General features: G+C 37.4%; 1 protein-coding gene across 1 annotated transcript; it reads right to left on the bottom strand.

The window, feature by feature from the left end:
- Nucleotides 1-574: 574 nt before the first annotated feature.
- LOC134635492 (carcinoembryonic antigen-related cell adhesion molecule 1-like) lies at nt 575-8,948 on the bottom strand. Its single transcript, XM_063484872.1, has 6 exons — nt 8,894-8,948; nt 7,831-7,905; nt 7,266-7,544; nt 6,554-6,835; nt 5,216-5,309; nt 575-698 (listed from the first exon to the last, which is right to left on the bottom strand). The coding sequence occupies exons 1-6, from the start codon at nt 8,946-8,948 to the stop codon at nt 575-577; spliced, it is 909 nt and encodes a 302-aa protein (XP_063340942.1).
- Nucleotides 8,949-18,165: the final 9,217 nt, after the last annotated feature.

Here is an 18,165-nt window from a genome sequence, read left to right as displayed (position 1 = left end):
TCTTTTTTAAAAGTGGTCTTGAGCAGCAGTTCTCCAGGTTTTCTGAAAGTCTTTTAGAGCTCTTCACTACAATTCTTGTACCTGGCCATTTTTAAAAGGAGTGTTTACTTTTTAATCCACTGAATTAAAAACCATTCAGCATTATGAGGCACCTAACTCAAAGGATGAACCAGTGCTGTCTACACTTAGCAAAGAACCAATCAGAAATTCCACTTTTAGACAGTTAGTCACAAACCCATAATTTGTTCCCATTTCATTAGTTGAATCTAGGAAAAATGTCAAAAATAACAGGTTTTACAATAAGAACATCAACAAGGCAGATATCTAACACTGACTCTCAGGCACGAAGAAGCTACAGTAATAGTATTCAATGAAGGCCTGACAGCACAAGTCTGGAAAAGTACCACAACCAAATACCTCAAAAATGTAAGCCAGTGGTTGAGAAGCCATTGGAATGGTAGGGATAAGATCCAAGCCATCAACACATACATCCTAATGGCCAGATATCTAGTTGGAATAATAAGCTGGGCACAGAAGAGGATATATGCCACTGATGTCAACACACAAAAACTCCTCACAATGCACTGCTGTCCAGTTGAAGTTCAGCACCTTGAGGCTCTATGATCAGGATGATGGAGAAGTTCTTGGAGAAGTTCATTTGGTTCCCGAGAATTTTTCTCCAAAAGTACTTTAGGGAGCTGAAGGCAAATGGTGATGATGAACATGAGGAGAAACAATCATGGATGATCAAGCCCCTGGATATGATGTACCAGTGACAAAATAGGATGTAGCTGACATCAGGAAATCCAAGCAGTGGCTAAAAAAGGTTGCCCTAAAGGACAGCACAGAGGCACTAATCACTGCAGCACAAGAATGGGCTCTAAGTACCAGATCCATGGAGGCAGGAGTCTAACACAGCTGACAGAACTGAATAGGCTGGCTGTGCAAAGATGTCCTGGAGACTATCAAGCACATTGTAGTAGGATGTAAGATGTAGGTCCACAGTGGTACCAGAGGTAATAGGAATGCTGTGAGGTGTAACCATCAAACTTGAGAGACTAGCTCCAGCAAATTCAGGGCACAACAGAGGTCTCTATTCAGAAGAGCACAAGAAAAGCTGAGTCACCCTTTTTAGAAAATTTTCCAAAAGAATATCTCTGAGTCTGTTTGCTTGGTGAACTGTCACATTTGCCTTGGCAGTATATGTTTGTCAATGTGGTTCGCAAATTTAGCAGGCTTTGTCACAACACATTACCGGTACTTTTGGTACAGTGTTATCTTATTGCGTTGTTGTGATAACAGGTCGGATAACAGGAATATAATTTATTGGCTGAACTTTGAATTTATTGCTGCAGTTTCATGCTGTGTCATTCCTCTAAATCTTGCATTGTTTGGCTATAACCTTATGTTGAGTGTATATCAAATACACAAACATCAGAAAAACAAAAAAGCATAAAAATATAGGAATATACCTGAACTACCTGAAGTTCTTTTTGCAAGAGGGAGAGTAACATGTTTTCTTTCATTTCCTCCCCTCTGGGTGTTACCACAGATATGCTTTATGATCGCTGCATTTCTGAGAAACATGGAGTAACAGAAATTTATGGATATTTCTTATATTTATTCCTCTTCCTTATTCCCCAGTGCATTTAAGATAAGATAAGATAAGATAACATAAGATAAAACTTTATTAATCCCTCGGGTGGGTTTCTCTGGGAAATTCGGTTTCCAATAGCACAGCACCGACAGAAGTTACAGAACGTGAGCAGAATATTATATGTATACACATATATAAATACAGAGACATATATAAATAAAATATGCGAAAGGGATAAATAGAATAAATAGGAATAAGAATACAAGTGAATTGCACATTTCAATTATTGAAGTCTATTGCTCCGTTGACTATTAACAAAAAGTATTGCACAGTGAAGTGAAGAGGCACTACAGCTTAGTTGTTCCCCCCTCCTTTGTCCTCCTGTCTTCCCCCCCCCCCCCCCCCCCCCAGAGAGGAGTTAAACAGTCTGATGGCGTGTGGGACAAAGGAGTTTTTAAGTCTGTTGGTTCTTGTCTTTGGGAGAAGCAACCTGTCACTGAACAGACTCCTCTGGTTGTTTATGGCCGTGTGCAGAGGATGCCCAGCATTGTCCATAATGTCCAGCAATTTTTTTAGTGTCCTTTTCTCTGCCACTGTCACCAGACAAACATCCTCAGGAGCTTCCTGCAGATGTTAAAAGACGTTTCCTCTTTGCAACATCTAATTCTCAGAAAAATCAAAGACAAATAAATGTGTAAGTCTGTATTTAAAAAAAAGGGCCCATGTCATTTATCAGGCCTGAAGAAGTCAGAAATGTCAATAAGAAGAAGAAACAAAAAAAGTCAAAAGCATCAAAACAAAAAAGTTTATTAGAAAAATGATGCATAATATTACAAACACAGTATCTGAGGTTGCATTCTTTGCACTCCTTAGAGGAACACTGTAAACTGGTGACACACTTATGACACATTCATCTCAGCATGTAGACGAGCACTCAAGTGCATGAGATAGGAAAGTCGTTTCCCAGAGCTTCATGTGCTATAAACTAAAGTTATTACTTTACACAGAGGGCGAAAGTTTATCCACTTCCCTTCAGAGCCTCCAAGGTTTTCTGGGTTGTTGGTTGTCAACACTTCAATTTGCTCAACATTCAGAAAAATACATTTTATAAGTCATTAGTGAATTATAAATAATTATAATGAACGGCCCTCTCAATCAGGATGTTCAAAGACCATTCTTTGATACTAATGTATATACAGTATTCAATAAATGGATTAGATGTAATTAATACCTTTATTGAAACAAAATGTGTTGCAATTTAATGAATTGATATTGTTACAGAATTCCAGGCTTGACAACTTGTATTCGGTTGTATTACACAGACACAGTCTGCATACTGATACCTGCAATGTCTGTTCTTTACTGTAGAAAAGTTAATCCAGAATGGCCTAAAAATATATTTATAATTAATTTCAATAAGTATTTTGAAGGGATAATAAAACTATAACTTTACTAATTACTTTGTGTGTGGAAATTATTTCTCCCCTGAAAAAAAAAAGTTTTTGTGTGACTATTTTTTTTTAAAACAAACTCATAATATTCCCCCCACCCCAAAATGGCAAATGGTATTTTTAAGCAGTTTTAAGCAGCAAAAAATCTGAATACAGATAGAGATTTATAGTAAATGGAGATGTAACACCTTGAAATGCATTGCAGGGTATTATCTAGTGAGCAATGCATGTTCGCTCTAAACTTGACAACCCAATAACTGAGAATTTTTGAAAGTTTAAAAACTCACCATTAACATTTTCTTTGTTGTGACATTTCATTTAATTCAAAACTTTCAAACAGTGCAGCGCCTTTACAGTTCACTAAGGTAATGGCACATTAATCATTCATCAAACTGATCATTAAGTAGTATCCAGAAGTGTTACTTTTAACAAATAAACACTAGAATCTCATATGAAATCACATGATATTACATTATGTCAAACCTGTGACAAACATTAGCTATATTAACATTTGAATCAAATATAAAGAATATTATTGCTTAGGTAACTGCATTTTACATAGACTGTAAAACCCGATATACAGTTTTTTAAAGAAATATCAAAGTAATAAATAGAAATAGTTTTCCAGTGACAGTAAATTTCAGAGCTGGTTGGTTGTTAATCACATTTTAAAGGAAAGTCGGAAAGCCATGTTCAGACAAGCTCACGATGAATGAACTACAAGAGAAGTTGAGGTTTCACTGCTTTTGGTGTCCAGTACTATTTGAATCCATTCACTTCCTGCATGACTTCATCATAGGAAGGAGGGGAGGATGCATAATGTGCAGAGTCACTATGTGTATTTTTGTTTGGGATAAACCTCACATTTGTAAAGTTCATCTCCTACAAATGAAAAAGAGAAGACAGAAACATTACAGATGTAAAGTACACAGGATTTTATTGTCTTTGTTTTAGATTTTATAAGATGTAACTTCCATGTATGTCTTGATGCATGCTCAATCATCCAGGTAAGTAAATCCCCAAAAGTTGATTCTGTTCATCTGGACGTAGCGTTTTCAGTGGGTGACAAAATGTTTCTCCCACTGAAAACGCAACGTCCAGATGAACAGAACCAACTTACGGGGATAACTTCTATTTCGTTTCATCGTATTGGATAAAATATTGAACTGATATGGAGTTAGCATAATCGTTAATCGGCCTATGCAGTCCTGGTCAAATACCCTGTAGCCACTCACACAAACCTATAAAGACCATGATTTCTCCAAACATTTTGGAAACATAGGTGAACATAAAAGAAGTAAAAACTTTTACCTGACTGGAGGAAGCTGGATTATCCTGGCCTTCAGCGGCTTTAAAAATAAACAAATAATTTAGGGAAACAATACTAACACGCACAGAAACACACAAAAAAGCAAAGCCGTCAGTTTGTTACACGTTCTCTCTCAGCAGCCAAACACAACAAACAGGCCAGAAAAGTAAATCTTGGCTGTCAGACATATTAACAGTGAAAACTGGAGAGGGATTATGTGGAAACATCACAGAACAAATGGGACGCTACCTGCATTACACACTATCTGATTTTGTGTTTTCCTTTGCATTTAAATTAAAGCAGCTCCACCATAAACTTATCCAACAACTGTACTGGTATTTATATGATTACATGTTATTTAACTATTTATTTATTTATTTATTTATTTGAATCTTACCAGTTGCAGTGGTAGTTTCTGTGTGTGAGGACTGGTTCAGATGTCTTCTGCTGTGAGAGTTAAAAGGTCATTACTATGCATTACAACACAAGCATTCTCTGAATTTTTGTCACATAATAATAACACCTATGGAGCCTCAATGTTTTTACAAAATAAATAATACAACCACAATCATTCTATATGCCTAAAATGTTTTTGTGAGTGTAAGTTTTGCTGTTATAAAAGTTTTAAAAATAGGATTTCCAAGTGTATTTTAACACAGCTTTACTCACATTCTTATGTCAATTACTGTTATAGACATAATTATTTTATTACAGTCACATAAAAACAACAAAATGCAACAAAAGATTTAGCTACCCTGAGAAATAACAACAAATCACAAGCTGGAGTCATGAGTAGAACTACACAGATAGACTACACATTCACAATTTAAAAATGTTTCCAAGCTGTTTCCAACATACTTTCTCTTGTAGATGTAGTAGCCGCCACCAACAGCTGCAGCAACGATGACACAACATGCGATTACTATTCCGCTGATGAGACATCCTGATGATTCTAGGAAGATGCAAATGAAAAAAAAAAATTCTCATCATCATATTTTTGAAAAAAAATTGCCCCATCATTTCATAATAATGTAATAATTTCCTTATTTGTTTGATTTTGTAATTTGTCAGATTTCAGTGGCTTTCAGTGAGACATATTTTTGCCCTGGCACATTTCAGTGTTCTATTAAAACTGTGGAGGTACTATGTGTCTTTGGCAAACATATTTATATCTTTAAGCAAAGTTATGTACTTAAAAACACATGTCTTGTTAGCTTAAAATAAACCTTCGTTGTTTTGTTAGTATCATCGCTATGGAAAAAATATGAGTGATATAACAGTAAAACCCACAAACATATGTAGGTACTTAATCCATGCACCACTGATAGTGGCATTTCCCTAGTCATGCCTGACTGGTCTAGTTACCACAGTCAGATAATTCAACGCTTTTAACCTTTACATACTGTTCGGGTCACATTAGATGCATTTTAAAGGTTGACACCAGTAAGAATACCCTAAATACCTGACTTTTACCCTGTAATTTGGTGACTCTATATGTTATACTGTTGTACAGCTGATTCTAAATTTTAAACCATTAGAGTCAAATTGGACAGTTATCTGTTCAGATGGCTACGAGATTCACCAGTGTGAGTCAAGTCAAAGAAAGTTGTGGTTTCAGGGAGTCTTGAAACTGTCTAACTGTAAACCCATGTGTGCCCAGGATCCTACAGAGGTCATACAGAGGTCAGAGGGTGACTCAGCTTTCAGCACAGGCACTGACAATATAAGTATATAATCTGAAAATAAACAAAAAATAAATGTATGTATTCTGCATAGTGCTGCGCCTATGTAAACAGGTAGTGTAAGATGAATAGTGTGAAACTCATAGTTAACAACACATACAGAAATATTCTCGTTTTACACAGAGTATAACCTTTTTTTAAAAAAAAAAATTCAGGTTGTACTATAAAAGTTTACTGAATAACAACTGAAAAGGTTAGGTTCTGTGGGGTGTATCATTAAACAACAAATCAAAACAGATATATGCAAAAAAAAAAAAAGTCTGACTTTTGTGTCCAAGACACAGTTTTTGTAGTTTTGCTTCTCTGCATCGCCACAGTCAATTTTAAATCAAACAACTGAAATGTGTAGAACAATGTAAACATTCAGCTTTAATTCTGAACCAATAATTGCATCAACTGGTCAGAAATGACATCTATTTTTATAAATGTAATCATAATATATATACCAACTTACCCACTGGGTCTATAGCCACTATAGTGATGGATAAAGGCTCAGATGTTTCATATCTCAGAGTTCTGCTGTTAAAGGCCTGACAGCTGTAGTTTCCACTCTGACTCGTACGAGCATCAATCACACCAAAACCTATTCCACCTGTAAACCCCAGGGCTCCATTCACAAGCCAGTGATACCTTGCAGGAGGTTTGGAATCAGCTTTGCAACTGAAGAAGATGTCTGACCCTACTTTATAATATTCCTTTGATGGATTTACTCTCAATTTTATATTTTGAGGACCATCTAAATGAAAAGGGAAAATAGAAAAGTTCATGATAATTGTATGAAAAGTTTGCCAGTATGTAGTATTCAGTTTGGTGTAAGATCATTAGTAAATAATAATATTTCACATCAAGTTACCAGGAAAACAAATCTCTGTACAATTTAATACATTCAAAGGAAACCTTCTAAATTAAACTTTGCCATGCGGTTTTGCTGGCACGCTGATGTAACTTGTGATAATGTCCCATCAAGCTATCCAGTTTCTTAACCACAGTCATGGGGTGGCTTTAGTTGGTATTGTTAGAGAAGCCATTTTTAAACGTATTCCCATTAAACTGAGAAATGTGCTTTGGAATATCTAACATTCTGAAATTTAGACTACTGTCTAAACTGTCTCTTGTTGTTGTTTGCATTCAGATGCTTTCAGATAAGTTACTGATTAGTAACTCACAGCTGATGGAGAGCTTCAGTGGATCACTGGTGCCATTACTGAGAATATTGGACACAACACATCTGAACGGCCCCTGGTCAAACCGGGTCACATTGATTATAGTCAGATTGGAGCCTCCATCAGTGAAGTGAACTCTGTCACTTGCTGTAACCTCAGAGCTGCCGTTCAACCAGAGAAAAGAGGTGGGAGATCCAGAGGCAGAGCAGACAAGAGTGACAGAACTGTTGAACTCAACCAAGTCTGTCTTGCTGGTGGTTATCAATATATTTGAGACTGACTCTGTGAAAGAAAAGCAAAATGGTTTGATTGCTGGCATCATAAAAAAGGGCTGAAAGTGAGTCATGTGTGCACTTATGCACGTAAGTGGCAAAGTAACACTATCTTCATTGAAGCACAGAGGACTCAGGATCTAAAGGTAATAATGTTTACCTACATTATTTACCTTCTTGTACAATATACATCACACATTTTCTCTTTCTGTAATGTAATATAAAACTGTTAAAAAATGTTTTCAAAAAGAGTCACATACAAAACAAAATGATGATATTAGACTCCATCTGCTCACCGTTTATGTTCACACTTGTATGTCCTGCCATAGTTGGTTCATCTGGTGAGACCACATCATTTCCCTCTATAAAACCTGGAGGAGGGGGATATGAACATGTGGTAGTCAAAATAACTCTGACCTGAAGATGACCTCATACTGTCTGCCTTAGTGGTAGGAAAATCACATGAAGTCTGTACTCTAGACTTAATGTCTGTTTTTGGCAAACAGAACTGAATAAAATGAGTGGTGATCATAATAACTGTTAACCAACTGTGATTTCTGTGGCTTTTTACTTTTATTAATGACTCCCGTTGGCCAACAAAGAAACAGTCATGTGAATTTCGCAACGATTATGACACAAAGTTTTGTACGAACAGCTTAATTTTAAGATTCTTACCTGTAAAAGTCGCACAGATGACAATCAACAGTAACACAGCCATTTATTTATTGAATTGTTCAGAAGGTGAATGTTCAATGATCCTGAGCCCTAAACTAAAGCTCTACCTACAAGGCGTATTGCAAATTTCCTGCATAAAGATAGTGTCCCATAGATTGCATGACACACTCCTCCTTCTTCCCATAAAACACAGAATAGGTTTCCCTCCTGTGGTGAAAATCTGTTTGTGCAAGCTAGGTGTGTCAAACTTAAGGCCCGGGGGCCAAAATCAGCCGGGCAAGACTCCAATCTGGTCCACTGGAAAGCTTTGGAAAATGTGAAGGAGTGCATAGATTTTGAACTTTTAGCTATGTTGTCAGACATGTAAGTTTTGCAGCTTGTTCTATATTGATAATGACTTTCCCCAGATTGCCATTCATACTGCACCAAAGTAGTGACATAATATGTGAACAATTAAAAGACAGAAAAGATCTTGTTTGTCCACTTATTCCTATGGAAAACCTTTTTAAAATAGTAGGGCCAGAGTTAAAAACAAGTCCTTGAATTAACAAAAACTGTATTGTTTTATAAATACAGGATAGATTAGCAGAACTTTTGATACATTTCTTTTTATACATTTATCATGTAAAGAAACTGACACATACCCATCAAGGTTCTGGGTCATTTGACCCAGCGTTTTCATACGCTGGGTCCACCCTCCATGCATGGTCAGGAAGCTCCTCATCATGACCAGAATCATGGTCAGGAATCACAATTAACACGATTAAAAATTTTAATGCAATTAACCCATCTGGATCGAAGAATGACTCAAAATCCCTGAAATGTCTCTGTCAAAGCATTTCGTGCAATTTGTCCAAAGTTTGTCCATTCTGCGCTCCAGATGGGTCAATTGCGTTAAATGATTTCATCGCTTTAATCTTGATGACAGCGAGCAGTGTTAATGTGTTAACGTTGACAGCCCTATATGTACTTTTGTTCCCTCTGCTCTTCCCACAAATAAGATATTCTATGTGATTACTGCATTTCTCAGAAACTAACAAAGACATAATTAAACTCCTGCTCTGATCTCTTTTATTCCTCAGTGCATTTACTTGTGTCATTTTATTCTCGAAAAAATCGAAGACAAACAAACAGTGTCAAGAAGGGAGAAATAGGCTATATCGGGATGACCCTATAAAAATGTTTTTTGTTCAGGAGATACCACTTCGGAGGTAGAAAAAAAGTACAACTGTTTGGGATTTATTTCATATTCTCTAAGGTCTCTCATATATGAAATTAATTCTTGTATAAAATATTTTACTGCAGAAGTGAATAAATTGACACATATTGTAGAACACATGATAAATAAAAATAAATAAACAAACCAAAAATATAAGCATAGTGCCAAGCTGAATCTTGAACTTGAATCACTCCTACATGTCTGGAAAAACAAACATGTACAGTGAGTATCTTATGTCACTGAGGAATACCACTACAAGCAAATAACCGATAATAGTGAAAATGTCCACTATTTCCATCAAATTACCCCCAAACAATCAACACAAATTGAGAATAAACTAGGGTTAATGACAAACCTGTAACCAAACTACAACAAGCAATTGCTCTTTACCATAAATACAATAAACAGACAGATTTTTTAAAATCGAAAGGGTCTGTTTACTAATATTGGAGAAAAAATAAGAAATATACAAAATTAAAGTTCACTTCTCTTACTGTTCAACTGAAATTTCAACACATTCTTATCAGTTACCACCGACTATCTTATTTTAAGTCGGCAAAACAATACAGCAGAAAATAAAAGTTGCAGACCTGAATTGAAGTTGGGGATCATTGTGTCCAAAAACTTAGTGGTCACTACAGTCCACCTGGAGTAAACAATATAAAACAGTGTAGTGCATTTTGAAAGTCATGCGTCCAGCAGGGATCTCTCTAGTCCAGGGCTGGACATCTGGCATAGCGGGCATTTGCTCAGTGGACAGACAAAGTTTTGGACAGATCTATTGAAGTGAATTGAAGGCCCGTTGTACAGCGGTCCAACAAGCACTGAAAGAAGCCTATTCATTCATTTTCATCTATATTTTGTAGAAACTTGCATTAAAAAAAATCACAAGCTGAGAACACAATCCTGTACAACGATACTTTCGAAGCAACATTTAACAAAACATTGCACTTTTAATCAAATAGGTCACCTTTTATTTATTTATTTATTTATTTATTTTTGCTACTGTAGCAAGTATCCTCTGTGTGAGGATCTAAACGTATTCTACGCTAGATTCGACACAGCGAACACCACGAGACCGGACAGTGTGCGCACCGCGGATGACGTCAGTGCGCACACTGTGTCTGAGGAGGATGTGCGGAAGTGCTTCAGGAGGGTGAACGCACGCAAAGCTACTGGTCCGGACGGGATTCCCGGCCGCGTCCTCAAGTCATGCGCGGCTCAGCTGGCTGGAGTGTTTACACACATCTTCAACCTTTCCCTCTCTCTGTCTGTAGTCCCAGCCTGCTTCAAAATGGCCACCATCGTCCCTGTACCCAAATCCTCCACCATCTCCTCATTGAACGACTGGCGACCCGTAGCCCTGACCCCCATCGTGAGCAAATGCTTCGAGAAGCTGGTCAGGGACTTCATCTGCTCTGCACTACCCGACTCACTGGACCCTCTACAGTTCGCATACCGCCACAACAGGTCCACTGATGATGCCATAGCCCTGACACTCCATGCTGCCCTGTCACACCTGGAGAAGAGAGACACGTATGTGAGAATGCTGTTTGTAGATTACAGCTCAGCATTCAACACCATCGTTCCCTCGAAGCTGGACAGGAAACTGCAGGATCTAGGACTGAGCAGCTCCCTCTGCAGCTGGATCCTTAACTTCCTGTCTGACAGACGCCAAGTGGTCAGACTGGGCAGCACCACCTCATCCCCCATCACACTGAACACTGGTGCTCCACAGGGGTGTGTACTGAGCCCTCTCCTGTACTCACTCTACACCTACGACTGCACGGCCACTAGAAACTCCAACATCATTGTGAAGTTTGCGGACGACACTACAGTGGTGGGTCTTATTACCAACGGTGATGAGACAGCCTACAGGGAGGAGGTCAGCGCCCTGACCCACTGGTGTCAAGACAACCATCTCACCCTCAACGTCGCAAAGACAAAGGAGTTGATAGTGGACTTCCGGAGGTGCAGAGGAGTACACACCCCCATCACCATCAACGGCGCCGCTGTGGAGAGAGTGAGCAGCTTCCGCTTCCTTGGTGTACATCTGGCTGAGGATCTTACGTGGTCAGTACACATAAACAAAACAGTGAAGAAGGCGCAGCAGCGCCTCTTCTTTCTCAGGAGACTGAAGAGATTTGGCATGAGCCCCCGCATCCTCAGGACCTTCTATCGCTGTGCCATTGAGAGCATCCTCACTGGATGCATCACCACCTGGTACGGCAACAGCACCGCTCACAACCGCAAAGCTCTCCAGAGAGTAGTGCGGTGTGCTGAACGGATAATTGGAGGTGAGCTTCCCTCCCTCCAAGACATCTACAGGAAGCGGTGCCTGAGGAAAGCGGAGAGGATCATCAAGGACTCCAGTCACCCCAGCCATAAACTGTTCAGACTACTTCCATCAGGAAGGAGGTTCTGCAGCATCCGGTCCCGTACCAGCAGACTGAGAGACAGCTTTTTCCATCAGGCCATCAGACTGCTGAACACTTCATAGACACCTCACCCTCACTACTGGAACTTCAACATTATGCACTCCATACTGTATATAAATACCACTGTTTTGCACATACCAACCTCTGTATATTTTATATATCTTATTTTATTGTTTACTTTATTTCATTTGTAAAACATGTATATACATACTATATACACACTCAAACACACACACGTAGAAAAACATATTTAGTATACACATTCAGTAATGTATATACCTTTACATATTGTACATATATTTATTACTTTTTAGATTAGCCATTTTTATATTTTGCTTGTTTTACATTATTGTATTTTGCACAACTCTGTTGCTTGTGAAGCTCGCACACAAGAATTTCACTCACATGTACTGTACCAGTGTACCTGCACATGTGATGTGACAATAAAAGTGATTTGATTTGATTTGATTTGATTTAACAAACTTCCCATTACACCTGCCAGTCATCACCATGACATTTGTATCACAATGTATTGCTTGTAAGGTAACGGAGGTGTTATTCTGACAGTAAATAACAGCTGTGCTGATTTGCTTTAAATCTGCTGTTTGAATAGTCTTGATAAAAAGAGGACGCATTGAATCCCATACACAACCACAACAAGTTTGTTCTTGCAACATTGTTGGTTCACAGTTGGCAAAGTAACTAGATTACAGATTTCGGAGGACAGGAGGACGCAGCAGACACCATTGTGTACTTGTTGACATCATGGCTCAGCTCAACTCAAGCATGTGCTTAATAATACCAATTACCAATATTCTTAAAAAATAGGCTAAAAAAATTTATGAGCACTTTGGCAAAATGCTCAACTATAAAAAAAAATGCAAAAAGTAATGTAAAGGCTGCAGTAAACAATCAACTGATTTGCTGATGATCTTAAAAAGTGGCAAAGCACTAAATTGTCTTATCTTGTTTACGAGCAGGTAAAATGCAAACAGTTTGTTCTCCAGTGTTATGAAGAGACTTAGCTCCAGAGCTAGCAGATGTTAAAAGGGTGATCCTGCCTTGATAGTCTTATTTAACTATGTTTACAGTATCTATAATCTTCAGGTCACACACACAAATAGTGTCACTGTGTCTCCTACTCCTGGATTCAGAGGACCATCAGGCAACACACTAGCTTCTTTTAATCACAATCATCAAAGCATCAGTCTTCTTCTTCACCTTTGAGGCAGATAAATTTAAAGCGTTTAAAATAAAAATGTTTCGAAAGACAATAAATAACTGTGGATTGAAGTGACACAGTATGTGCTCCAGACTGAAGGTCTGTTGGCCAACAACAGGATAAAGTGATGATGAAAATTATGAAAACTTTAACAGATGAAAGTCAGTAGTCATTTAGCCATTAATAAAAGTTTCATGAGGTGTACAGAAGATGAATTAGCCACTCACCTAATTTGGAGGTCACTGCACCAAGTGCTCTGATTACCACACTGTTACCTTCACCCTCCACATCTTTTCAAGCTCTTCATTGAGCCCTTGGTACTTCTCCAGCTTTTCGTCTTCCTTCTTCCTGATGTTATCATTGTCATTCGGTATCGCTAAATCTATCAGTATGGCCGTCTTCCTTGGCTTGTCCACAACTACTATGTCTTACTACGACATAGTAGTGGTCTTGAGGCTGGTTCTGCTGGAGTTTTTGATTCCCACTGTCACCAAGTGCTTGCTCAAAGGAGTCATGTGATTCTGGGGGTTATCTCTGTATTGTTGTAGGATCTTTACCTTACAATATAATGTGCCTCGAGGCAGCTGTTATTGTGTATTGGTGAGCTATAAATAAAACTGAATTGAAATGACAACAACATTGATGCAGGCAAAGAAATAAAGTTTCAAACTTTAGAATCCACAAGTATTTATTATTAAATAAACAGGGAGAATCCTCTGTTCCTTCAATATTATCACTACTTATTATAACATTGCAATGCTAAGCAGTACCATGAATTTGTCACCAAATCCAGATATATATCTATACGGTCTTAGACTTTGTTCCATAAACACAGTATGCTGATAATAAGTAAAAGCTTAACAAGTTAATATTTATTGGTTGTTGGAGGAGGAAGCCTCAGAATTTGCAGCAAAATTTGCAGATACAGGGGTGCAGCAGCCACAGCAAAAGCGACACTTGCTGCCACGGTTCTCTGTGTCATAAAGCGTCTGTGGGAAATGCAAGAGACATGAGCGCAGTGTTCATCTGTACCATTATCACTCACTCTGTTTATTTTCACCTCATGCGGAGGAGGCACCAGAGGACTTCACTGACAAAACACATTCACTCATTATTAAATTGGTTAAAAGTATGTGGCCAAGGTCATTCAGTTAATGTTACCTTCCATGAGTCCACTGATACTTCCTCATGTGCTGCTGCTGGATTGCCCATGCTCATTGGCTCCTTCAGCTCTTGTTCCTGTTAGTAAATTATTTACAGTAGAAACCATTTTATTTAAACAAACGTTTGTGGCATATAAGCTAATTTACTTGGACAAAGTTAAGTTGAGCACAATGGCCACCACAAATGCAGCACTGAATGTCCTCCTCTTGGGAGGGTTTGAGGGGTCCTGACTTGGATTCTGATACTGTAACCTCTGTGATATAAACTGAGAAGTGCATTTAACATACAAAATGAAAACAACAGGCTATTTTGTTAAAGCTTGTTTTATTATAGCCTTACCATTTTGGCTCTACTGAGACACTATCAGCACCTAATGACACTGATTTTACTTAAATTGTAAAACTAAACCGTTACGTCTAATATGATTTTTAACTGTCCACAAACTTGTTACTTTACTTGATCATGCAAAAATATATGAAGTATAAAATTGCAGGAAAAAATACGCAAATAAATACCTGTGGTTTTTAAATAATTAATAGAAACAGGGAAGTATCTATATTCTTTCTTTTGGCCAGGTTATTAATTAACAGATAAAATTTACAGTGCATTCCATCTTCTTGCATGCAGCATTATTATTTGTGTTGCATTTTAATCCTCCTGTCAGCTTATTTGTTATTAATGTTTATTTATTATTTATTTGTTTAATATGAGCTGAATGTGCTAAATATTTCCACAATGATAGCAGCACATTAATATCTTTATCAGTTATTAATGTTCTCATATAAAGTTTTTAACATCTAAATCTATTAGTAAAACAGTGCACATTACAGTCACACCCATATTTCCCAAATGTTTTTATTTTTTTAACCTAATGTCCTTGATGATGAAATAGAACAAATGTGCATGTTTCATTGAGTTAGTTACAGTTAGTTTTGAGGTGATGCTGTGCTCATTGTTATTCTATGAATGTATGGATTTGCCAACATTATTAAAAGGATAGTATGAACCAGCAAAGAGTGCACAATTGCTATTCACATTCCTCAAAACGCCAGATGGCACTGTCTCACATGAGTCTTTTTTATTACTTTTGGTTCCCTCTCGTTCTAAATAAGGTCTTCATAAAATGTATGACCAGAAAATGACCTGAATTTCTGGCTATAAAGAATTATCAGTAAGCCCAACACTGGTGTTGATACGGTAATGAAGCAACTCCACATTATATCCTCTTTTCGCAAATCTTGCTCAATTTTTTCTTCTCTCAACCTCACTGTGTGTGTCTGTATGTGTGAGGTATTATTTCCCTCCATGACTGTAAATATTAAGTCTATAATTACAAAAAAGATAAACTACAAACTAGCAAACTCATCTAATTAAAATACTAAATGTAGCACTTATTTCTATGCTTTTTTTAAAAAAAAATTATTCTTAATATTATTTTAGATGTTTTATTATTTACAAGTTCTCTGTTACTAGTAGGGAAGTCTTCCCAGCCGTCAGACACTAAGATAAGTTGTTAAATATCATATGTGTTCAAATAGGTAGCACTTTTCAGAAAACACAAAGGGCTAACCATGAAATACTCAGTAATTTGTCAGTTTGTGGTATAATTCTACTTTCAAATTTAAGTAAAAGCACATGTGTACATGTGTAATATGTAACCGACATCATGTGTTCATTAACAGGTACTTTTACTGCACTGTTATTTGATTTTATTGCTGTGATGACGTTAGTTGGCAAGGCAACGTATTTTATGCACAATGACCTTTGAATTTATTGCTGCAGGTAAAACAGAGTGTCATTCCTGGAACTAAAATTAAATTTTGTATAATTAGGCTACAACTATTTCCTCCTTCAGTTACACTTCTAATATTTTCTCCATCTTTTGTTTTATAACTTTTAACTAGGTACACAAACATCAGAGAAACTTTAAATATAGCTTGAATATAACTTGGCTCTTCATTTGCAGCCTTCTTTGGGTCTTGCAAACAAGAAGATATTTATGTTCCTGTTCTGAACTTCTTTATTTTTTCAGTTACAGTTCCTTTCTTGTGACATTTTAAACAATAGATATCCATCAACTACTGTGTCATTTCATCTCTGGAAAAACAAAAACAAACAAAGAGACACATGTGACTTATGCGTGCATTTTAAGAAAGAAGCAAAAGGGTCACTAAAGCAGAACATGTTCTGTAAACTTCAGTAATTGAAAAAGTATTTTATTCATTTGAAGAAGCAAATATATTATTACAGATACATAAAAAAATAACCTGCAGCTATCATCATTGCACTGCTTAGTGAAAAGGTGCAAACTGGTCACACATTTATTACACTTTAATTTCGGCATGTGGCAGAAAAAAAAATCATCAGCTTTCAATGGATGTAAAACACTTACAGGGAAAATGCAAATGTAGCTTGATCTTCAGTAATGGGTAACTAATGGGGGGAGGGCTAACTGAGATAACCTCTAGACAAACACCCAAGATAGGAGTGGGTTTTTTCTCATGGTTTAATGTGCTCTAAGCTAAAGTTATTATTTCACACAGAGAACCAACAATGAGCAAAGTACAGATTGCACACACAGTCAGAATGAATACATTTTAACTGAAGTGAACTGAATAGAAAAGGTGAATAACAAGTGTTGTTGGTCCACAGTTAAACAATGAATGAGTTTAAGGCCAGAGTTTAGACAAACTACTCTTATTTGTTAACTGAAGCCTTGCTCTTTAAATACACCAGTATCCTTGTTACACAGTGTGCACGAAGAAAAGGACAAATGTCATCTCCATCACGCATTTGTTGCTTAAGTGATTTCAAACACAATCCTTAGCGACACACTAGGATCCAGTGCCTACTTGCAAATGAATTAGTTTAGTATATAAAGCACACTATTAATGTGTCAATATGTGACACATTGAAATCGCGTTTGAATTTGCGCTTGTTTTTTGCTTTCACTTTCACTTTGCGATCGCGCGAACTGTGTGTAGAGAGCGGCAGCACTAATTGGTAAGTCACAGATTAATTGCGCACCAATTCCTCTGGCATCGTCTTATCAATCGTTAGCTTACTATCAAACATGACAAGTGAAATCTCCTGCAGCAAGCTTAAACATGTGATAGAGGTTGATTGCGCAGAGAATTGCTGATCGTTATGTAAGTAAGTATTAGGGGTGCAACGATACACAAAATTCACGGTTCGGTTCGGTTCGATACTTTGGTGTCACGGTTCGATATTTTTTCGATACAAAAAAATGTTCATGCCTTTTTAATTTGTCATTTATTAAAATTATAAATATATATTTTAACTCAAAAGTACAGTTTTTAAATTTAATGTTGCTGAAACAACAAAGTAATAAAAAAATAAATCTATCTGATCGAGAAATCACTCATCTTTGGAAAAGAGAGTTTATTACAGAGAAATGGCTCTTTCCAAAATAAAAGCTATACTATAGCTTCTTCTGGGGTATACTCTCAGCAGCATATTAAACATATCAGGTCCCCATAAGGAGAATCATGTGCTAATGGCTCTCTAAATGACTCGGGTAAAGTTTGTAGCATGCGTGCTTGTTGTTTTTGTCTGCTTCCACTTGTCTTTGCACTAGGATGATGTCGGCGTAAATGTGCAGTCATATTCGTTCTGTTCCCACTAGTGCTGTCAGCGTTAATCTGAAATGACGTTAACGCCACAACACGGCAAATCTCCCTTAACGAGCTACCGCGGATCGCCTCGTGCGTGGGGCTGGACGGCGTCAACACGTTAACGAGCAAACTGCGCTAATGCAGTAGTTCCCACCCATGTAATTGAGCATTGCGTGGCACATCCGACATACTGTTTTACTTTTGTCCATGACGCGCTTACCTTCAGGGTCATACTTCACATGAAGACCAAAATAGTTCCAAAGGCCATATCTGAATGA

The sequence above is a fragment of the Pelmatolapia mariae genome, linkage group LG10_11, assembly GCF_036321145.2.
Source record: "Pelmatolapia mariae isolate MD_Pm_ZW linkage group LG10_11, Pm_UMD_F_2, whole genome shotgun sequence".
Taxonomy (NCBI): domain Eukaryota; kingdom Metazoa; phylum Chordata; class Actinopteri; order Cichliformes; family Cichlidae; genus Pelmatolapia; species Pelmatolapia mariae.
This window is presented reverse-complemented; position numbering and strand designations above follow the sequence as displayed.

What these genes read in the sequence shown, in the direction of transcription:
- LOC134635492 (XM_063484872.1), bottom strand. Translation starts at nt 8,948, where the DNA reads ATGATTCTGGTCATGATGAGGAGCTTCCTGACCATGCATGGAGGGTGG. An exon ending in GCATGGAGGGTGGACCCAGC is followed by an intron (nt 7,906 to 8,893) that starts GTATGAAAACGC and finishes CCCCTCCTCCAG; the next exon opens with GTTTTATAGAGGGAAATGAT. An exon ending in ACTGAAGCTCTCCATCAGCT is followed by an intron (nt 6,836 to 7,265) that starts GTGAGTTACTAA and finishes CTTTTCATTTAG; the next exon opens with ATGGTCCTCAAAATATAAAA.